This window comes from Camarhynchus parvulus, chromosome 1, assembly GCF_901933205.1.
Source record: "Camarhynchus parvulus chromosome 1, STF_HiC, whole genome shotgun sequence".
Lineage (NCBI taxonomy): Eukaryota > Metazoa > Chordata > Aves > Passeriformes > Thraupidae > Camarhynchus > Camarhynchus parvulus.
In genome coordinates this window covers 72,051,123-72,074,855 of record NC_044571.1, presented here as the reverse complement: position 1 = coordinate 72,074,855, position 23,733 = coordinate 72,051,123, and the positions used below count along the sequence as shown (strand labels likewise).

General features: G+C 36.9%; 1 protein-coding gene across 1 annotated transcript in view; it reads right to left on the bottom strand.

Annotated features, from left to right (window-relative positions):
• Window positions 1–298: 298 nt before the first annotated feature.
• XPO4 (exportin 4) overlaps window positions 299–23,733 on the bottom strand; it is a 73,315-nt gene continuing 49,880 nt past the window's right edge. The window contains exons 9-23 of the mRNA XM_030943098.1: window positions 23,503–23,677; window positions 19,889–20,065; window positions 17,906–18,048; window positions 17,643–17,788; window positions 16,157–16,334; window positions 14,683–14,842; window positions 12,936–13,105; window positions 11,811–11,985; window positions 10,446–10,739; window positions 9,362–9,542; window positions 7,790–7,908; window positions 6,760–6,890; window positions 5,881–5,998; window positions 4,592–4,684; window positions 299–971 (exon numbers count right to left, since the gene is read on the bottom strand). Of these exons, the coding sequence (XP_030798958.1) occupies window positions 774–971; window positions 4,592–4,684; window positions 5,881–5,998; window positions 6,760–6,890; window positions 7,790–7,908; window positions 9,362–9,542; window positions 10,446–10,739; window positions 11,811–11,985; window positions 12,936–13,105; window positions 14,683–14,842; window positions 16,157–16,334; window positions 17,643–17,788; window positions 17,906–18,048; window positions 19,889–20,065; window positions 23,503–23,677 (2,458 nt within the window). The 3' untranslated portion in view covers window positions 299–773. The remainder of the gene's footprint in view (window positions 972–4,591; window positions 4,685–5,880; window positions 5,999–6,759; window positions 6,891–7,789; window positions 7,909–9,361; window positions 9,543–10,445; window positions 10,740–11,810; window positions 11,986–12,935; window positions 13,106–14,682; window positions 14,843–16,156; window positions 16,335–17,642; window positions 17,789–17,905; window positions 18,049–19,888; window positions 20,066–23,502; window positions 23,678–23,733) is intronic.

The window sequence follows — 23,733 nt, the reverse complement described above, 5'->3', positions numbered from 1 at the left end:
ACAGGTGCACAGCAGCTCAGTGCCAACATCCTAAACGAACTCTCAAGAGTCAAACCTTGCCTTAAAGTTCTTACCTAAAGTATATGACCTTCTTTTTTTTTTCCTTTAAATTAAGGCAATGAAATGGCTACAGTTCCTAAAGTTCATTTTCGGGGAACAAAAATATACACCTTTTTTTTTCCCTGAACTTTAGGCAGCAGAACATAATGTAAAAACCTGCATTACATTAAACCTGCAATGTCAGGTTGATGTAGAAAAACAGAACTAAACACAAGTTAAAATACCATTTGGTTTTTCTTCCCCATTGGAACACAAACTCAAACTTTAAGAGAGGAAAAATAAACCTTAAAATCAGCTAAACTGTTTAGAGCTTTATATGTATCTGCTTCACACTCTAACATGATTTTGGGTAGAAAAGAAATCTGTATGTTTACATGACCACTCATATTTTAAACCAGTGCAGGGGGAAAGGCACTGCATTTATTTCATTGTGCCCATATCTGTTTGCACATAAATGGAAAAAAACTCAATTCAGATTTTCTGTTCATTCTCTTCCACACCCAAGTATGACAGATTGCAGCTAACACATAATAGCAGAAGCTGATTCAAAGTTGACCTCTCCTATTCCGTGGTGTTATGTTCAAACTTCCAGGCTCTCTAGAATCTGAGATGGCTGCAAAGAACCCAGAGACAGGTACAAGATTTAGTCAGCATTCAGCATTTCTCAGTGCATTTTGCAGAAAGGGTCTAAATTAGGCATAGAGTTTTGTTGTTTATTTTACACAGAGAAGTCCACCAACATTTGCCATGAATTCTTCTAAACTCTTTAAGAAGGCCATCTTCTGCTTACGGTCCAGTGTAGGAGGAGTGCTGCTTGCAGTAAGCTTGTTGAAGGCATCTGCTAACCGCTGGTAAATTACTGGATCTTGTTGAGTTGATAGCAATGTTTCAACTAACTCTGAATATTCAGCCTGTTAAACAAACATTAAAAAAAAAAAGAAAAAGAGAGAGATACAATATATACAACTTCTCTCATCAGAACATGATCCAGAATAAAGGCTGTGACCGAAAACCCTCAGTACCTCTTCACCTGTCATCACAGCCTTTCACCTACCTCTAAACCAGATAAAATCCTTCGACCAGGGTGAGTATTTTCTAAGGCTAAAGAAGTCTTCAAAGCAAGGCACAATGCTTTGCAGTGCAGAGTAAGATGAGAATTTTAAGGCAAAGAGCCTTCTGGCTCTTCCTTAGCATAGGCTTATTCCTGCAGACTGGACTGTTTTTTCTTGATGCCTGTCCCATATTCCATGCCAACCATCTCCTCCCACAGGTTCTCCACTTTCTAGGGTTCCTTCCCTGGGACAGAGAGCTTAGATTCCTTTCTAAGAGTGTCCTACTTATTCTCATGCTTATTTAGACAGAAACAAAAGACAAAGAAACACCTGAAGCAAATCCAAAGGGACTGAGCTCTGGGAGCACATGTGAAGGACACAGGAGTCAGAACGGCAGTTCCCTCCATTCTACCCATGAAGGGTTGGGTCAGGGTAGACACAACAAGAATTTGCCACCTGTGGGTGGTATCAGAGGGTCCTTTTCTTTTACATGTTCATGAGTCCCTCTTTGAGGGTTAAGGGCTGCTAACAAGAGCAAGGATCCATAGGACAAAGTGGCTTAGCAATGTCTTTGCCAAAGGCTTGCCAAGCCAGCAGGAAGGGCTTTCAGGGGCTTGCTGAGGGATGGTGGTAACAACTTGCAGATGAATAAAGAGACAGAGACTGAGAGATTTAAGAACACAAATGTGATGGGTTTAAAAGTGCTCCTCAAAGGATGAAACAGGCTGAAAGGAGGCCAGTCTGAAATGCCTGTGTAGAAGTGTGTTCAACTTTGGAAACAGAAGAAGCTAGAGCTTCACGTGCAGGTGAAATGTTAGCTGCAACATTACTGCAGGCACTGATATGTGGTGGGACAGTGTCAGGACCCAGGAGACACCTCTGGCTGTCCAGGACACCAGGACCCCTGCTAGGGGTCTCAGAGACCCTGTCACGGAGCCCAAGACACCTGTGGTTTTGATTATGACCCATGGAGCAAATTACCAACCTTATATGAAGATCAGCAAGCCACAACAGTTTAGGTAGAATAATAGTGAAATTATCACGGGCTGGAAAAGAAGATTTTGGGTTTTTTGGTATGGGGGTTCAGGAGGCAAGATGGAGGGAACTGGGTGTGTCCAGCCTTTCTCCTTCTTCTTCTTGGCCTCCATCTTCTGCTGTGATGTTGGCACTTGGGGATTGGTTTAGAATAGAGGTGCACTGTCTAACATGGGTGATAGGTATTGGAAGGTAAAAGTAAATATGATATACGTAATTTGTAGTACAAAAGACGATGCAGCCTTGGGAGCGGGGGGAGAGTGCCTGGAACTGTCTTGCTGAGCTGACCTCGGCAGGGCAGGAGAAAATTTTTTATAGATAAGATAAAATAAACAACCTTGAGACCGAGAAATGAAGAGCCCTGACTCCTTCTTCAAGCACCGGGCTGGGAAAAGAGACTTTCGAACTTTTCTCGGGGTCACTCTGACCAGCTAGAGATCCCGACAGGACAGGTGGCATGACTGGAGTGTTCCAAGGGACAGGCGGAAGCTTGTTAGAGCTCTTCAGGACAGAAGATGACAGAAGATTGACACTTCTGTGAAAAGGCAGCTCAAATGAAAGATGGTTTTCTACAGACTGGGCAGCAATCTAGTTGAGTGCTTAGGAATCATGAACAGAGGAGAAGCAGTAAAGATGACAACTTTTGGGGTGAGATCTTGTTACAAATCCCCAGAACAGGGCTTTCAGTCATCTTAAAGCAACTTGATGAAGTTTCCAGATCAGACTTACAAGAGATTATCTCCCTGACATTTGCTCACATACCAGATGGGCTACCCAGGGGTGTGACTTTGTGTCTGCTATTCACAGCTAGTAAGAGCTGGTCATGGATGTGGTAATTAATGCCAGCCTTTCAGTTATCATTAAATAGTGGAGTTAAAGATTCCCAGGAAAGTGAGGAAAGAGGGCAGCCAAGTACAGGACCTGGACCTCATGAGAGCAAATGTCACCTTCTTCAAGACTGGTGGGTGAGATCCTGTGGGGGTGAGCTCTGAAGACAAAAAGAGCTCAAGAGAGCTGACAGGTCCTAAGGACAACCTCTTCCAAGCACAAGAATGGCTACAGAGGAAAACAATAAGGACACTGATTCAGCTAAGCAGGGACTTAATGACTGAACTCCAGCACAAGGGCAACACATGCAGGTAATAGAAGCAGGATGAGCTAGAAAGGAGGAAAGCAGAAATACTGTCTGGGCAAGAACAATGACAGAAAAATGAAGTTCAGCTAAAGCTGAATTTAGCAAAGGACATCAAAGACAACAAAAGCAGCTTATACCAGTACTTTTAGAGTAAAAGAAGGAACAGGAAAAATATGTGTTCTACTGCTGAACAGAATAGATGATTTAATGATAGTAGACAAGAGGTAAGGCTGAAATAATCAGTGCTTTCTTTTGCCTTGGTCTTCACTGACAGGTTTTTCCAGACCTTTGTGACTAGAGATAGAGTCCAAGGAGGAGATGAACTATGCATAGTAAAGAGGATCAACCCAGGGATCTTGAGAAATCTTGATGCATGCAAGCTCATAAGACCTGACAGAATCTATCCAAGGGATCAGAAAGCTGGCTCACGTCATTCATTACCGGCTGCTCTCTATCATCTTCAAATGACTAGGAAAATCATGAAGCAAGGACTCCTTGAAGTTATTTCTGGGCATGTGAAAGTCAAAGGACCCAAGGAAATGGCCTGAAGTTGTGTCAGGGGAAGTTTATGTTGGGTATGAGGAAAAGGTTCTTCACCCAGCGGGTGGCTGGGCACTGGAACAGGCTCCCCAGGGAGTGGTCACAGCAGCAGCCTGACAGAGTTCAAGAAGTGTTTGGACAATGCACTCAGGCACATGGTGTGATTCTTGGAGATGGTCCTGTGCAGGGTGACGAGTTGGACTCGATGACCCTCATGGGTCTCTTCCAACTCAGCATATTCTGTGATTCTGAGAACATCTAGTGTGGATTTACCCAGGGTAAAATCATGCTTTACCAACCTGTCTTCTCAGACAAAATGACTTACATCTATGCTAAGACAAGTGCAGAGGATACCTAAAGTAAGCAGGTCTTCAGCAGCTGTGTACTGCACCCCTGCAACCAAGCTAGGATTTTACTGTCTTAATGGGTAAAAACTCTCATCTGGACCTTGTCCTGTTAAATATTTTAGTCAGTGACCTGGAGGAGGAGGGGAAATACACTTTTCTCAAGTCTGGGGATGAAATCAAACTGGCAAGTGCAGCCAGTGCATTCAAGCGCAGGACTGACATTTAAAGACACTCAGGCTGGAGCAGTGAGCTCTCAGAGAATGATGAAACTTAGCAGGACAAAGACCTGCAGCAGAAACAGGCAGATCTCCTGAGGATGCCCTCTTTTAACTCAAATGATTCCATGATTTATCAAGTGCACAAGTAATAACCACTCTCCTTTAACAAATGACTTTTTTTCAGGGTGTGTCTGAATACCATACCTGATGCAAACACACTAATGTGTAGAATGCTTCACCTGCTGCAGTTGTCATTTCTGTATTGTGCTTCTGAAGTACCAGCATATCAAAAACCATCTGAAATTGCAAAACAGAAGTAGTTTTGTAAGTGTAAACTTAATTTTCCACTTTATCAACATTTGCTGCTGAAGCTCATTTTCACTTCTGATAACATTTATTACAAACATCCAAGGTTGCTATTTGCTTTGTTGCCTCCATTTTTTATTTTTGGATTTAGGTACCAGAACTTTAGAAGCTAAGTCTCAGCTTAACAGCACAAATTCACATCTCAAAGCACTGGAACCTGTTGTTGATTTTTATCAACTGTTCTTCAGAGAAACATGACATCACTTGTATTTTTCTCCAAAAGCTTCAGATATACCAGAGAAATAATGAAAAAAGGCTTTGCTCTTCCAGAATAAAATACAGAACTTTTCCTCAAGTTTTGGGGGCTCCTATAGCTCACAGAAAGTCAAACAGGGAACAAATTAGTAAAGAGGATTATTATAATTTTAAGTGGAAACTCAGAAATAAGGAATGAAACTATGCTAACTTTATACATAAAGACAAAATTATGCAAGTTTTTAATTCTCTCAGCTTGTCTGATGAAAGCATTTAATGAGCAATCCTCAGAAATCCCAGTCAGTTTGGTAAGAAAAGATGTCTTAAGTAAAACTGAAACCTATACAAAATCAGAAGACAAGCACACAGATTTCCCAATTACTTTGTTGCCACTTAGTAGGAACCTAGTTGCTACCAGGTCACTCCAAAATTCATTAAAGTGGATGGTCCTAAAAGTAAAGTACTGAACGTGACACTGAATTAAGATACACTGAATAAATGACAGCATTTCTTTTCTAGTTCCCAGCTATGCTCTTTTCCATGCCTCTTCTTTTAGTACTCTACCCAGCCTCCAGTTCACAGAATTCTGGAAGCCTTCTGTTCACAGCTTCACCAGGAACTGCTAAAACTGTCAATCTCAAGTGCAGAACATGGATATAAAAATTCCATTCTGAGAGGCTCAGGTCTTTTGTTTACTGGCAATAATAGATTCATTCCCTCTACACCTCCATCCTCTTTTGTCTAGACTCTAGTCTGGTACCTTCAGTTCTTCATGCCCTCTTTCTTCTTAAACTGACGCTTTTTTTTTTTAGGTAACAGGCTGTTTCTTACTATATGTATTATCCTGATTAATCTGGATATGATCACTGTTTGGCCTCTGGATGCTACTTTTATGCAAAAAACCAAAGTAACAAGAAACATAGATGCCTTACCTTAAGAAAGTGCCTTGTTGCTAGAAAAAGAGTTGAATCTGTTTCTTGTGCTTTTGCACATTGTTCTGCTAATGGTGTTACAGCTTCCAGACAGAGCTGGCAAACCTCTGAGCTCATTCTGATAATGGGTGTTAAAGAATTGAAGTCAAATTTTAATTAAATGGTGGTCAACCTACCCAGCTGTGACACTAGAAAATATCTCAAGTGCTTGTATGTTTCAAGGCTTCTTTTCACTACAAAGTTGCTAATTAAAAAATCAAATTTAAAAAATGCTAGGAAAAGGGGGGGAAAGGATTCCAACTTCATTACTTTTTTTTCTTAGCTACATGCCCTAAGGTAACATAACCCTCTCTGACATAACATTTTCAGAAAGAGTCCCTTATGGTCAAGCTCATCTGTTTCTGACACGTGCCACAGATTAGTGAACATGGTACTCCCATTATGAGAGGGAGAGCCCATTGGCACCCTGACAGGAAATGCTCTGGAGCCAGCCCAGTAGAACAGCAACAATGTTTTGTATTACCAGCTGAAGACTAATTCAGGATGGCTTTGGGATACCAGCTGAAGGCTTATGAAGTTACACACTCTGAAATGAAGTAATGGAGGAGGCAGGAATGGCTGCCAGAAAAAACTTACATGCTAAGCTACTTAAAGGCTGCACCCAAGCACCACAAGTCAGAGGGCAAATCAGCTAACGCTGGAATCTCAGTGGACACAGTAAAAAATCTCAATCCCCAGAGAGCAGAGTCAATTACTGATATATAATTATACATGAAGATATTGATATAAAAAGGAAAAAAAAAGATATTTTTAACAGGTCCTTATAAAAGCAACTTAGATTTTTTTTAAAAAAACATTCCCAAGTGCTATAAAGGATACGATGACATCCCTAACTCCAGTGAGTACATTAGGCTCTTAAAGAGGTCCTCTGGAAGTTGTGGAATCTTCTCAGGGAATATCTCACATATGAAAGTGATTAATTTATAATATTGATTACACAGAGATGGAAACTGTCAAAAGAAAAGCATGGTATTTTTAGATTCAATCACGTAACTATTTTGGCATAATTTTCAACTGTGCAAAGAGACAAGAATGATGATGTCTGAAGAAAAGAATTTTAGTAGGAAACTTGAGTCATTAGAATGGCTACAACTTTATATAAATACAAACACTGTGGTACAATAAGATTCCTAAAGATAAATAGTAGATGGTGGCAGTCTAGTATCTGCTCTACACAAATTAAAGGAGTTTTATTTCAGGCAGACAGATCTAGTCCTGTGGGGTAAAAGCCTCGTGAGTATTTGGAGCACAATCAAGGGGCTCCCAGGGTAGGTCCCTCACTTTGGTCTGATCTAAAATGGACATGGCCCTTGTGCTCAGCAGGAGCTACTGGATGAGAAAGCATGTGGAGAGGGGACAGCTGAGACAGCATCCTGAAGTGTTGCCCTGCTTCCAAGTAAAACATGAACACAGTGCAACAATGAAATGCTGCTGCCCCGTTGTTTCATATCTTACTGTTCTACTGACAAGCTGCTCATGCTTATGATTGACAGCCATTTTTAATTGTGGAAATAAATAGTTACTTTTAACCTCTATCACTATTTATGCTTCTTGTCACATTTCTGACACTATCAAAGAAAGAACTCCACGAGCCACATTTCAGGTTTGGCTGTTGATCTGCAGACTTGCTTTTGGAAGAAAAGTTTTGTTTAGGACCTTCAGATATACATTTTCTCAGCTTACAGTATTTATTTTCAAAGAGTATTTAGAACTATAGAACAGTTATTTACATTTATGAAGTCTAACAAATTCAGCTTATGGAGATGAAATGCATAGAGGAACAAATTCTGGGAATTTCTTACTACAGAGCTTTCATATTCTAGCAGCTCTGTGTAAAAAATATACTTACCTTCAGCAGATCTTGTGACATTAGAGGCAGAACTAGATTAACCCCATATAAGACAACATCTGCTGCTGATACAGATCTATTTGTAACTTGCCCAGGCTCATGTCCTCTAAATACTTCATCTGCAGAAAAGAAAAAAATATTTTGTATAAAAGGAAGATTAAACATATTGAAGGAACAGTCCCATATCTTTATAATACAGACATTTTTAAAAATAGGACTAGTCCCCTCTCTCCAAACAAAATTGTGAGGCACTGTATTAAAATAGAAACTTAGTGAGTGGAGGCTGTCACATCACTCTATATTTATATCCATTAGGACTAAGCATTTCATAATCACTTGTACCAGATGGCATGCTAAACCAGAACACTTCAGATACTGAGGGCTCCCTTTCATTACAGAATATTGCATTTTTTCTAGTGATAGCTGCTTCATGCCTGTACATAAATACATAGTGAGTAAAATATTACTGCATTTTTATACTTTTTATATATATATTATATATTTACATATGCTTTAATACCTTTTATGAACAGAAGGAGGAAAAATGGCAGAGCTAACAGGCAAAGTTCTGCAGTTTGGATGTTGTCAAGTTTTCTCCAGTTACAGGTTAAGGTCTACATTTCCCATCAACTTGCAATGACCTTACTTTTATAATTCCTGGATTGAGTCAGCAGCAGTATGTAGAAAATTTGCAATAGATTTGATCTCTGGGCATTGCATCTAGGTTTTATTCACATTACTTTCTTTCATGGTAAGTGTTCTCCACACAACTAACATCCAGATCTCAAAGCAAATACTTTACAAAGCACTGGGTTGTCCATTCAATGGACAAAGTCTAAATCTGCTTCTGTACTCATGTTGTGCATGCATGATGAAAAAAAATAATGATGTACTGTATTTCAGAGTACAAGATTCTCTCTTTCAATATGTACCTCAGAAAAGCAAAAAATATCAAAACATGCTTGGTACCAAACTGAATCTGCCTGGGTTGTTACCTGTGCAAAGTATATAGAACATGGTGAGATATGAACCATGCAAATGTAATTTGCAACAACTGCAATTTTAAATGGCAAATACACGAAAGAAAGTAACAGGTTGGAATACAAGAAGGAACCCTTAAATACACCCACAAACCATAAGGCATGTTCTGTGAAAGAGGAAGGAATACAGAAGACCCTCACATGATGGAATTTCAATGACTCAACATTTCACAAAAGTTGAATCCTGTATTAAGAAGACCACCCATATGCTCTCTTGAGCTACTTTACTACTCCAGCTTCTCTATGTGCTTTTTGTTATAAAACTGCTGGTACAACATATTCAGACCTGCAACATTCAGATTTCAAGCTGTTTCATACATCCATAATTTATTTTATGACAGCAATAATAATTTCAGATGTTAGAATATTGTGAAAAGTCCTTCTTTGCTACTTAAAATAGCAATTTCCATATCCTGACCTAGTCAAGCCTAAACTTCAGCTTTTACTTTACATGGACTGAACACAAGCCCCAAAATGGTTCTTACAGTTTAAAAAACAACATGTGGTTCATCAATTACCAATTCCTTAATACCTGTATCACTGAAATCTATGAATTCCTTTGATAAAAGATTAGTGAGAAGCTCCATAATAAGAAGGAGATCCTGGTACTGGTCTTCTTCTGCTGTAACATCTATCCGTTGTCGACCTAGATTATTCTTGGAATATACCTGGAGCAGAGTTAGGCAGGCCTCATACAAGTTCATGGCTTTGGCCTATAAAACAATGTTACACCATAAGAAAACTTCCACACACTAAAAGTGAAACACTTTGTTTTAAGATGGCATTACTTGGTAGACAATACTTCAAGATTTTCATTTCGGTGTATGATCACTTTTGTACCAACTGTACACAAAATCATCAAGGAAACAGCCACCTTAGACAGTAAGAACATTTATAGCCATATATTGATGTGATACTGATTGAAAGAGCAAAATATTAATTTTCTGGATTCCTCAGTCTTAACAAAAATCCAGACAAGAGTGGTTTGGGACAGACTGACATATATCACTAATCTCACAAACTAGATTACCAACAAAATCCCCTAGGACACACTTATAGAAGTTTGGAGCCACAATACACTGTTTGTGCATACCCAGTTTGGAATCGGCAGGAACTCTTCCCGATGTGAAAACAAAATTAGCCAACACTGCAAAGATGCAAGTGCAATGCACAAACTCAGAATTTTAACTGTTAATTCTTGCAATCTATTAATGCCTTGGCTAGGACTAAGACAGTGTCTCTATGGTATGTATTTGCCACATAGAATACTGCTGCAATTCTCCTAGACTAGACTTCAGAGAAGTTTGAAATTGTTATAAGAAAGTACACAACATAGTCTGTCCTCTTCTGCTATCCATGCATTGAGTTAGACCAGTGATGAACTGTGGTTAAATTTATTGGTTAAAAAAAACAGTTGAAATGTCCTACTTTTAATCTTTGCAAGTGTATGTTTTAAAACAAAGGAATCTTTTAACAGATGTGTCTATATAGTCTTTCTTTCTTTCTATAAAAATCACTACATTTTACTTTGTTTAAGGAATAGCACAGTATACACATTTGCAAACATGCATGTGCACACACACTTGGCCCCTCCTTCCCCTTCTGTTTGTATTTACCTCTCCAAGATAGCAAATTTGTTTATGTGCAACTTCAACAAAGACTTCTATTATGAGATTAACAGTCTCTGGTGTGTTTTTGTATACTTCCATTAATCCAATGCAATTATTAAGGAAGTCCATTAGGAAATTGAATAGAATTGCTACGTTATCAATCTGGGTAGCCTCAGCAATGCCACAGAGTGCTTCTAATGTAGCAGTGATTTCCTGCTTCACTTCCTCCTCCTGGCAGATCTGCTGAAAGTTTTCTTGGTTTATCACATTCAAGAATCGCTGCTGAAGTGGTTGAAGAACCTTGAAATTTTTCAGAAAAGTCACATTAGGATAAGCATACTATTATATGAGATGTGAGGTTTAAATCACTTAGCAAACTCATTGCTTTTGGCATGGCAAAATCACTTCCAGTTTCCAATGGTTCAGTTATGTCATTATCTGTCACATTAATGCAAGCAGAAGTGGTAGTGAGCAGCGCCTCTCACTGTCCATCATGACCTGCAGGCAGGTGTCAAAATGAGCACCTCCATAAATATTTTAGCTAATTTTGTAGTGTTTAAACAAACGACAACTACTTTCTCTGGCTCGAAGCATTTTATTCCCTTCAAATTCAGCATTAGGGGAAAAAATTGTTACAGCTTATTAATGAAACCTTTAAGATTAATGCTCACAGTTATCTTTGCCACACTAAGATTCTCAATAGCAAAATCACTTTTGTCATCATCTGTACTTTGAATTTAGAAACTTCCATAAAAATAGTTGATTTTTTCCCAATTATTTCCACTGCATTGCAGTTTTACCTTAAATCACTAATTCTGTAGCTCTGCCAATAAAAGCATGTTTTTATCAGAAGGTCAATGCTTTACAAAGTCACATGGTGCTTCCTGATGCCATTTCAGCTACTTTCTAGCATCAGCTTTTCTGGTATTAAATATCTGAGCTTTAATGGTGCCAGGGCACAAAGGGCTGCTCAAGACTCTTCATTATGTTCCACATCAGCTTTTACTTACTGTCATTATCATTAAGTGATAACAGAATAAATCATAATACCATGAAATTAAAATGAAAGGAAGAAATGTCCCAGTGCAAGGGAAATTTTTAATCTTCCATAATAGTCTCTTTCAAACATATTGCTCTACTGTCTGCTTCACAAATCCTTCAATTAATTATTAGTGGTTTCTCTCTGGGTTCATATATTTTAGATACAACTTAGATACAACAGATACAAGTATTGGCCATCAAAGAGAGAATAATTTAAAAAATCATCAATATTAAATATCAAAATATGTTATACAAATTGATTTTGCGCCATTATAAAATTCTAATCTAACTTGCTTATATGGAGGTAATAGAAGTATCATAATAGCTTACCTCTGTCCAGTATTGTTGCTTTGTTTCTGTATCCATATGAGCAAAACCTCCTAGAACTAAAGCTTTCATTAGTGTTCTCTGCACAGAACTAGACAAATAGTGAAGAGGAGGGCTTCGCCTTGCAAACTGTTTAGCTAAATTCCACCAGTTTTCACACTGAATAACTAAGTTTGCCCTAAAAGAGGGGAAAAAAAAATCATTAAAGACTTCACAAAATTGTATGAACAGAGCACATCAGGTTTCTAGCAGTTGCCAGAATTTTTTGTTGCTATATTTTTTAAATTCCTTTATTCCGAGGCTAAATTGCCTTTTGATTTTCATCTCACTAATGCCTCAGCTCTCAGATTTCTAAAGTATATACTCTGAAAATAAATCAATTCATACAGGAGAAAAGCAGGGAAGTGCTTTAGTTTTACACACATATACACACAAGAGTTAATGGACATATTGCATGGATTAAAAGCTTAGTCTCATTACTTCATAATAAAATAAGCAATTTATTCCAAAACTAGCTCCTGTGGTGTTTAATTTTTTTAAAAAGAAAAATCCTCAAGCATTTTAAATCCTCATACTTCAGAACAGTCTTTCAGTAGACCGTGAATGTGTGATTGCATGTAAAATTCCATGTCAATTGACATAAAAAAAGCATTCAACAACTTCCTGCTTCACAGTTTGCAATATCAAAGAAAACTTATTGAAATTTGACTGAATCCACAAAATCCTGTATTTAAAAAAAATAATTCAGATTTACAAACATATTTCATACTGGCTTAGCCAGTATCTGAACTCCTAATCAACAAAAATTAACAGCAACATAAAAATCCTTGCAATAAGAGTGGAGACCAGGAGAGTTTTCCTTTCTCACTGTTTAAGAGTGAGACACAAAAGTAGGGAAGGAGAGTGCACTTCTAAACAGTAATAAAAATCAGGTGATGTTTTGTCAAATACAGGTCTCACTCCTCAGCTTGTCAGACAAGTTTGTGGTGTTTTTTGCAGTTATAGTATGTTACTAAAGTAATTTACAGAGGCATGAATATGAAGTGCCCTATATCTGGATTACTGTGGCCAAAAAACTTTAAAGGAAGCAAAAGAAACTTTTTGACTTCCAGAGGTATAGCAACTTACCGCTCTCTCCTTTCCACTAATGTTACTAGCAGTTGTACAGTATCATTTGCAAGGTCCTGCTCTGAACTCCACACTGCCAGGTTACTGATCACTTTTTCTAAAAGGTAACCCACAATCCACTGGGAACCCTCTGTATCAGCACCAAATGCTGTACTAAATGGCAGACTTATCTATAAGAAAAGCATTAAAATGAGTGAGTTTTACAGAAGCCAGAACCCAAAAGTGTATGGCAATCATTGTAAGCAAATTCTTTTCAGGCTGTCACTTCTTTCCTACTTAAATTACACAAATGTTACACAGACAAAGGCAAAGAATACCTGTAATAGAAAAATCTTCGCCAAATTTATCTTGTGATTTTAAGCACAACATCTAAAACAAAGAAAAGTTTCAATGTCCTTACAAAAAAGGCTTGAGTATGTCTAGCTTTTAAGGCCAGTGAAAGTTCAAAAGCTTTAATAATTAAAAGATCCCAAAATCACCTCCCAGAAGTGTTTCCATGAATTTAAGACATAATTCCTCAAAATTCAGTGGTAAAAATTATTACTAATTCTTGATCTATATAGAAACTTGTAAAAATTAATTTTCACCTCAATTTATCTGCATCTGCTTTCTGCGGATGGTTCCTTCAATCTACACATCTTTTAGGATACATGTCACATTCTGGTCCTGGCACATTAATATATGCTTCCTTGAAATTGCCTGTTCTCCTACCTTCAAAGAAAGTTTCTCAAGAGTGAAATCCAAAGACTTTGTAGTAATTGTGCAGGAGCTTCCTGTTAGCACACCACTAACACTTCTACCTTTAAGAACTCATATACATGGCTGAGCATAAGCTTTAAATAGAAGTTTCAATCACTTTCACATGTCAACACAAACTAAATGTGTGCATTTCCTAGACACTGTGTTTTGTTTCTTCACATTGTTTTTAACATGGATCTTGCCCAACTGGTACCTTTATGAATTCTTAGCTGTGCTATATGTATGAGCTGAATAATACGACTCCAAATATTTACAAGCCTGTGTGATACCTATTATTGTTACGGAGAGGCCCCCTGAAGCGTTAGTATTCTTAGTTGCTTCAATAGTGGAAATAAAGGGGAGGAGGAGAAGACTTCTCAAAAACTAGAGCCAACAGGACCTCCTCAGGATGGGGGCCCTCTGTGAGCTAGCTGGATTACAGTTAGTTCGATAAGCAAAATCAGGATCCAGTTCTAATCACAATTAATGCTGTCCAAGCACAGTAAGAAGATGCCCTTTACAAAGAACACACTGTTGAAATCATGATATATACAATGAGAATGAGGAGAGAAAGTAGCATGACATTAGCTAATGTATACTACCTTGTGATGGTGTTAAATATCTAACTCAGAATCACGATCAAGAGCAATCACTGTATTAGAGATGAAATGTAAAATCTGAGGGACAGTCATGATTTATAACATCACTGCAGTGAGTTTCACTCACTGTGCAGTCCAGGAGTACTATGTTATTCTGATATGACAATGGCTACCAAAAAAAAAATCACATTTACAGCAAAATGTGCAAGAGTCCCATAAAAACTTAAATTTCTAATTAGCAAATGAAAGAAAACATCAAATTTCAAACAACTTCCAAAATAAATCACAACCCATATAACATTAAAAATAATTTACAATTGCACTTTTAAATAGCTACACTGACATCTATATTCACAGGATGATATTATTGCTAATACTCACAAATAAATTCATAAAAGTTATATCCTTACCTGATCATACAACTTTTCATCTACTAGGAGGTAAGTCTTTGCCCAGCGCTTGAGGAACCATACAATATCTTTACCCATCTGGGGGCTCAGGAGGTGTGTGAGATTTGCCCTTATTGCTCTAGATTCTACTTCTGACACTCTTAAAATAGCAGATAACAACCTGCAGATTTAAAATACAATGCACAGAGCGGTTTTTGGAGAAGCAATAGAACTACCAAAACCACTTTCATTTTTCACAAAATATGACAGAAGGATCAGGATAATACAAAGCACTTCAACTCTAATCAAGTAAAAAGCACCTGAATTTATTGCTTTTGAAATGCATGGTGAGAAAGAAAGAGAGAGAGAGAGACTAGAGCAAATATCCTCCAAAAAGTTCCTTGCACCATGAAGTTTAATAAAGCGTTCTAATTGTGCAGCGTTTGCAGGGTGACACATACCAAAAACCAAATACAGAAATGACCAGTTATTTTTCTCTTGTTCATTACTGCTGGGAAGTAGTCTGAAATAGTAAATTACAACGTGATTGCATTAATACAATCAGTCCACAAAACTGCATTAAATACTAGCTCTTGTAGTACATCAATTGAATTTTCTAAGAATGTGATTGTGCATAAGAAATTTAGGAGCTGACAATGGACTACTTCTTGAAGACGTTTCAGAGTTATTGCTAAAGGGCTTCAAATCTCCTTATTTTGATCTGGTTTTATTCCCACCACTGAGACACTGCATCAAGTAATCCTGCTTGGTGGCCACTTCTTGAAGTGGCCAATAGTATAAGTGAGCAGTGCTCAAGCTTCTAAACACTAGGCACATACATCATTGCTATTGAAGGTCCACTTTTTCTACCTTCTTCCCAGAAGAAAACATTTAATGAAGCAACAACTAATCTTAGGTGAAGACTCCTCCATGTCAATTTAAGAGTGTGATGATCCAAATTGAGGAGTCCTTTGTGAGCATCAGCCTTCTTGCAAAAAGAGAAGGGAAATCTCTCCTGCTTCTTTTATAGGCTGACAGTGATGTCTGTACATAACTGACAACAATTCCTCACGCTCTGAGGATCAATTTTGCTGCTACTGCCAAGCTTGGGCAGTAACCCATATTCAAAGTAGAGAAGCTCACTGATGTTCTGGAAAGCATTTGCTTAAGCTGTGTATGTGCTGAAGAATTTTAGAGTATATATTATCTAAAGATTTTGATCCGCCAACTTTTTTTACTTCAGTAATTTTAAGGATTTTCTGTAAAAATTAGATAGTGATGGGTTTTCTGTAGAAATAGAAAAAACATTTCTGTAAATTCCAAAGACTTTGGCTTATGATGTCTGTAAAGACTATTAGGTCAATCTTTCATTTTTCAATGTTCAGTGTTTACATATTGCTTACTTTTCACATTCACAGAAGTCTACTCACATTCTAGGGTTTTTTTTCTCTGAAAAAGCATTTAACACAATTAATAGTACAAGATGTATCCTTACCTAATTACAGAATCAGTTCTGTTGTACCCTGGGATGGAAGAGGCCTTTTCTCCTGGAGATCCCAGAATCTGAAGTGTTGTATTGATGTCAACCTCGGCTGAATGTTTAATGGAATATTCCATCACTTCTGGAGGTATTAGCGGAGTCTCTCCCTGAGTATCATTAGCCAAGAGGTAGCCTTACATTAAAAAAGAAAGAGTGATCACAACTTTCTACCCTAGGTTAACTTATGGCTTTCTGATTAAAGAATCCATAGGCTTAACTGCAGGCATCACACCAGAATCAAATGTTTGTACAGACCCTGACTAACACTGCTTAAATGCACACAAGTTAATTAGAATCCTTAAAGCCATTCAGTAGGGAAAAATCTAAAGTGACAAGAAACCAAGACTGGCAAAAGAAACCACCAATTTAAAAACCAATAAAAAAAGAGACAAGTTTTGCTTCATGTAAAAGCACTATAGTCAATTCATCTACTTGGGGGAGGGACCAAACAATATTTTGTTGTTATTTTTTTCTTCTTCTGCTATGTGGTAAAAAAAGTCTTGTTTTACAGCTTCCGTGCTGAGTCCATATAATTTGGGACTTCTGTTTTGCAACACCTCAAATCTGTGAGAGTCTTTCAGACCTCGAGTACCTGTGCTGTAACACAGTTTTCCTCACCTAGCAACTGCAGATCCGTTGAAGCATGGGTTTTCATACAATACTCTGGTATCTAGATAATTTTAATTCCAGCTTTAGCTGGAGTTTTCAATATCTGATCTCATAACCGTCTGTGAGCTACAAATTCTCCATCTCAGTGTTACAAAAATGTTATAAACACATTCATGTCAACATCTGAGAGCAACAGAAACACCAGATCTTAAAAAATGTCCCACAAATATTTCATACATTATACACTTCTCCAACCAAAGTACAGACTTAGTTGTTACTACATTTGCAAACTTAAGTAAAATATCATAATCTAAAAATCAACCCCAAAAAGGCTCTAAATTCAAGAGACTCTAGATTTAGAGCAAAAAGGCTCTAAACTCCCCAAAATGTAACAAAATAGCAAATCATGGATCATCAACACTGAGAAAGTCTAGAACTTACACAATCCTCTGTCACCATTACCCTGATCTCATGTTGGTTCCCTTAAGTCATGTGCACCCAGCCACCGATACCATGAACAGACTAATTTCTTGAATAGGTTGACTGATAACACAACTCAAAAAATTTTTAACAAAATTAGTTGCAGGAATTTCCAATGGACACTGATGAAACTTTTACATGAGGTAATCATTGGAGATAATATTCCTGTTACTCAAGGCAGATGATAGTAAGACAAGGACTTTGCAATCCGGTATATAAGATGAAATCATTGTAAGGGATTAAATGTATAGTCAACTGAGAGTAGTTGATATACAGGGACTTTTTTTTTCCTGAGGTATTCCAGCTGCAATAAAACTACCAGAATAAGTACTATTTAAAGCTGTTCACTAACCTGTGACTAAAATAAGCCAATGAATATCCTCATACAGGTCGTCAAGCACTTTATTGTCAATTGAACCTGATGCTGGTGAGGCAAGTAACTGCTGCTGATGTCTTTGCAACTGTCCGTGGAGCCTTGTCATTCGGTCTTCTAACAAACTGTGGACAAATAACAAAGTAGCTTCACTGTTTTTAAACTGTTTTGGCAAAGCCAGGCTTTTCCTATGTGACTGCTTTATTGATTTGCATTCATGACTTTTTTTTTTTTGTACTTACCTTGTGAGAAGAGGTATGCAGTGCTCTGCAGCAATCCTCCCCAGCATGCCTACGCTGGCCAACTGGTCACAGAACTGGTCTCTGTCATCTTCCTGCAGCTCACTTATTTCTTCTTCTTCCCGAGAGGCCACACCATTGGCAGTCTTTGGTTATTTCAACAAAATTACAAGCAATCAGTTAGAGTCATATTTGTAAATTCATTATCACCACAATTTTCTGCATTATTTTGGCTCTTTCTTACAAGATAATTTGCACTTATGAACAACAGACTTATACTAAATTAGACACAGGAGAGTTAAACAGAGTCAATACGGGTTCATATTGTTTTAAAATTAGCATTTCACAAACTCATTACCAAAATGCCACATTCTGTTAATTTGCTAACATTTCAACACTTCTCAGTTGTCTGAGATCTTACATAAATCACACAATAGGCAGTATTTTTCATGATGAAATGAATGTTAGCCCTTTCATTAAAGTTTTTCCCTAACCTACTGTTTGAGAAGAAATAGTAGTTTAAAAAATACTACTAAAAAAAGTACATTAAAAGTAAATGCTATAAACTCAGAAAACAGGTGACTAATAATCTTCATGATCTCAGTTTTATCTCTTGCTGATGCAGGAGCTGCATTGTTCAATTTCTCAAAGCTTATCTTGGTTGCATTATAAAACCATTTAAATTATAATCAGATCTTATTCCTTGAAGAGATGCACCATGATATGCAGAAACCAAGTATTAATATTAAAAGTGTTTCTTATCTATTATAATGAAATTTATGCAAGTAACTAAGTAAAATACAGGAGGTAGAGAAAGCCATCAGTCGACTTTGTTTCTATAGAGGCCCTGGAAAACTGAATCCACACACAACTCCTTATGCAAAGTGCTTTTAATTCATCTTTTCTTTATGCAACCCAGCAAATCATTCTCTTTTGGCAACTTCAAAGTTGCAGCTGTTTATTGAAGGGTGAGCCTCTGCTCTCAAAGCAGACGCTGAAAGTTCCTGCCGCCGCTTTGATATAGAACAAGAAGCATTCTAAAATGCCAGCTGTGGCTTTTAAAGGTTACCCATGGGATAAATAACTTATCTCACATAATGACATGAATCAACCTGTGTACACAAGTTATGTCAAGATCGCCTGATATGAATTCAAAGCTCTCTTGTGAAATATTTCTCTCAGTTTTGGCACTGTTATTACCATCTGTTACATATTGAGATAGCAGAATTATGTTTTACATAGTGCTTTTCAGAATGTCGTATCTCTGAGTTCTTTGCACAGCATCAAATTAAAGAGAGATTTTATATAGTTATTGAATTGAATCTGTGCAATAACTAATTCATCCAACATCCACATCCAACTGTCTGTATAAGAATCCATTTTAGTAAGATCCAGATTCCTGGCAAACAGACAAATCATCTTTCTTTTTCAATGGTTCCAGAGATACTTGATGTACTTGAAAATTTTCTCTAGACAGTCAACTGTCCAAAAACTCAACTGGGAATTTATTTTATCCAAAAAGACCACATGATATTCCAAGTTTCTTCTACTTTGAGCGCAGTCAGTCTACATTTTTCAGATATTTATGCATGTCAGTTATATTTTGAAGATAGTGCATGGAAGGCAACAATCATAAAAAGGCCCCCAATTTCACTGAGAATTTTAACTAAAATTCTAATCCAGAAGAAAGGTCAAAAGTTTAGTCACTATATCCGTGGAAAAAACAAGATACACATTGATTTGAGTTACAGCTTTACTTTTTTTTAAAGTCATTTCCAACTTTACATTCCTTTAGTTTCCCTCCAGAATGAGAGAAATAGACTGGGAAATCACAATTGAGTAACAAGTTCAGCATTTTTTTTCATTTCCAAAGTCATAAATGGCAATTCTACACTAGCTGCCTTGAGCTACATAATATACAGAAACCAAAAGACACGGGCCAGTTACTGTATGTTACCATCCAAAAGTACTACAGTGAAGGCTTACCAAATTCCTTGTGCCATCAGGAGCAGCTAGATGGCACTGAATGTAGGAATTAAAGACTTGAACAGCATGTTGGGTAAAGAAACCTTTATGGAAATGTTTGTCATCTTGGACCAAAGTAAGCCAAGATTCCAGTAACTTATCATATGCCTCCATATATACCATGTCATCTTTGTCAAGCTGCAAGAGATGAAAAATAAACAAATAAAAAAATCTTATTACTAAGCTAAACCAGAGGAACATACTTATATTTATCATTATTTTACAGATATATTTCTACTGTTGAAACAAACAAAAAAAAAATAGGATCTAAGGATAGCTAAGAAAATATCAGAATGAACTGAAGCAATGCATCAAAAAGGTCACTGCAGATTTCATGCCTGCTAGGCTTTAAAAACCTGTCAATGTGTTTAGCTATTTCTCTTCATCTGATGTTGCATATAGATTTATAGGTATTCCATCATCTCTGAAATAGAGAGAAAAAAACGATGATTCCAGGGGAAATCACTGCAAGATTACAAGTGTTCAAGAAACCTTATTACAGGTAGCCAGTTTTGATGATGAATCCTAACTTCTCATTCTATGAACAAACCAAAACTCAATGAATTAGAACAGAATAAGCCTGCAGCTTTAATTACTTAGCGCATTTCAACTGATGCTGCCTCTTCTTAATTATTCATGTGCTTCTACATAGTACGTAAGTTGCCAAAGGAAATAACTTCTCTCAAAAACAAAATCCAGGGTTGCAGGCAAATTAAAGAATCCAAAAAGCAAAGTGGCCATTTCTTTTAAAAAGTATTTTAATGTAACTCTTGACGTTTTGTTTTGATGCAAATATTGAATGTTTGTAAATACATCCAACTTCAAAAACTTCAGTGTGACTGTACAGATAAACATCCTACTAAGATGTTGTCTTCTCAAGTTTTAACCAACAGGATGGCTCACAGAAGTTACCCTGAGATAGCAAAGGTTAGTAAAATGGCTCAATTATGAAATAAAGAGATATTAAGATCTTAATTATGCTCCAGACACAAGAATTTCTGACTTCCAGTGAAGATACAAACACAGCTGGATGAACAGGCAAGGAAAAGAAAACACTGGCTGGATGACTGATTAAGAGGAAAAACTGATATCACATTGGAAGTGTTCCAAGATAGCTTCACAGCATCCTTTTGTAACTGCAAAGTTGTCATATTTGCAGAAGTTAAAATATGGGACATACTGACGCAATTGTGAAAACGAAACCTGAAGGCGACAAGGAGAGAGGCAAAATTGTATTCAACACTAATTTAAGTCATAAATTTAGGAAGGACACCACAACATGCCTTTTTAAAACTTAGCTAAAGACACATGAATTTAGCGACAGTCATTCAGTCCTGAAGTATTTTGACATGTATGTAATATATTTACATCTATAACTTACATATATGACTTTTAATTTTCAATAATTTGTTTTAATAAACAAATAGACATGTTTTTATGAAGAACAAAATACCCTCAAACATAGCCAATTCATTTATTTGAAAAGGTAATAAAAAATTTAATGCCATGAAGAAAAATTATTCAACACTTAAGAGATAGTCTCATAAGAAATCTAGGACTAATAAGTGCCTCCATAAAATAAATGTCCAAACAGTAGAAAGATTTTATCCACATTGAACCAATGTGGTCCTGAAGAAACCTTACTAAAACACCCCAATTCTTATTTCAGATTAGCTACTGCTGGGCTACCAAAGATGTCATACAGGCAAAGTGCCATGCTGTAGACTGGGAGCTGAATCATTCTGATGGATCAAAATTCAGATCTTCAAGAGAAGCAAGACAAACCCAGTAAATGTAAAGCAAAGATGCTTAATTCCTCTTAATTTCCTCTCCATGAAACAAAAAGAAATTTGGTCCTTCTTCCTTCCTAGTTTGCTGACCCTTTGAAGTAGAAACATTTCAAAAGTTTGTTCAGCAACAACAAGCTGCAAAGAGCTGGAAGTACAGCAGAGGGGACCAAATTCAGAATGATCTCTACTATCACATGATATTTGAAAACGTATCATGAAACAGGAAGAGTACATTAATATTTTGAGAAAAAGAAGCCTTTGATGACATTTTTATTGGACTTTTTATCCAACATCCTGTTCATACTCTTCACTAACAGCACATGAGCTCACAGAAAGCATCACTGCATGCATTCTAAAAGAAACTTGGGGAACACATTAGCCATGGCCAGGACATACCTAAGCCAAAAGATTGTTTTCAGGGATGCAAAGTAGTACTTCTATAGGCACAGCACATGGTATTATTTCACCAGACAGTGGTACAAGCTAGTGTAAGCCCTTGCTGAGAGATTGTTTTAAATGGCATCCTGTTGAGCACTATTTTCATTAAACATGATTGCATATTCCAGTTCTCAAGTAACAAGGTGCTAACTGAGGAAGCAACATCCCTTTAGTTCCTTTGAATTTAAAGGATAGCTGTCTATGGTTTTGATGAACCTTATAAAGGCTTCAGGAGCATTTCTAAATGTACCAGTGAACACTGGAATAAGTATTCAATATTCTACTAGAAAATCTCAAAAGCACACAAATTTTGACCAGTGAAGTTTGCAAAGGAGTTTTATTTTAAATTTAAACATGATTTTCTGATTAAGAAATGAAAAAATGAAAATTTTAAGTGAGCACTGGGCCAAATATAATACATTTTAACTTTGCAGCAAAGACATGATCTAATGCTCTGCAATGAATGCTAATTAATACACCTGCACTCTCTCGTAAAGAAACACATCCATCAACTTTGTAACCAAATACTGCTATAATTATTTTCAAACTCATTCTGTCACTACACCAAACTGTCAAAACAAAGAAAATCATCCTTTCTCATGATAGTGGGGAAATCTTGTTTAGTATCTTGATAGTCTCATTTTAAATCTATAGCCACTGTACATAAATAGCTGAAGTGCAAGATTATTCACTTTAATTCTTATGTTATTTTTCTTAAACTATGTGTCCTTGGTATTTTTTATTTTTAATGCAACTTTTAGGAGCAGAACACTTGGGTGATGCCAACTGCTCTTTAATGTTACAACCAAAATTTGAAAGAAAAAAATCCTCTTATTTGTACGCACAAATATAATTTGAACTGTTTCAGCAATGAAGGTATGATCTCAACAGCTTAGATGTTTGATGTTAACAACAGATCTTAATGGCTACACTCACTTAAAACAGAAACTCCTTACTCAGAACTCTAGGCAGCACTTAAGTTTCAGTCTGTCCATATGTTCATGTAGTCATTTTAAACTTTCAGGACTGCAGCTTGTTCGTTATCTACAACAGCAAGTCAGCAATACTTTCAGACTTGAATATTTTAAATTAATCCATTCACTTAAAAAATTAAGATGCACTTTAAATCAAAATGAAGTCGGAAAGATGCATACACTGTGTATTTATGTTCATTACATTGTGTGAAATAAAAAGAAAATCCTCTTGTATGTGATTTCAGAAATATCTAGGACAAAACCACTGAATTGACAACAGTTATTAACAAAATAGCCAAACTCTCAAGTCACGTATGCTTATCACAAATAGAAGTGAAAAAGGCTACCCACTTTTTTGAGAGCAGCTACTTACCACTTCTTCCAAGGCAGCACTTCTTCCAAAAGAACAGGTGAGGTGTGCGAGGCAGTTAACAAATGAAGAGAAAAGTTCATTTGGAATGGCCGTTAAAATATTGCGAGGAAATACAGTTATCAGATTGCTGATAATACTGGAAATTCCCACTGCTTCAGAGTCTTCTATTTCAATTCTATAGATAGAAATAGCAGTTTTTTGCCGTTAAGAGAATTGCTAAAAGGGAATTGG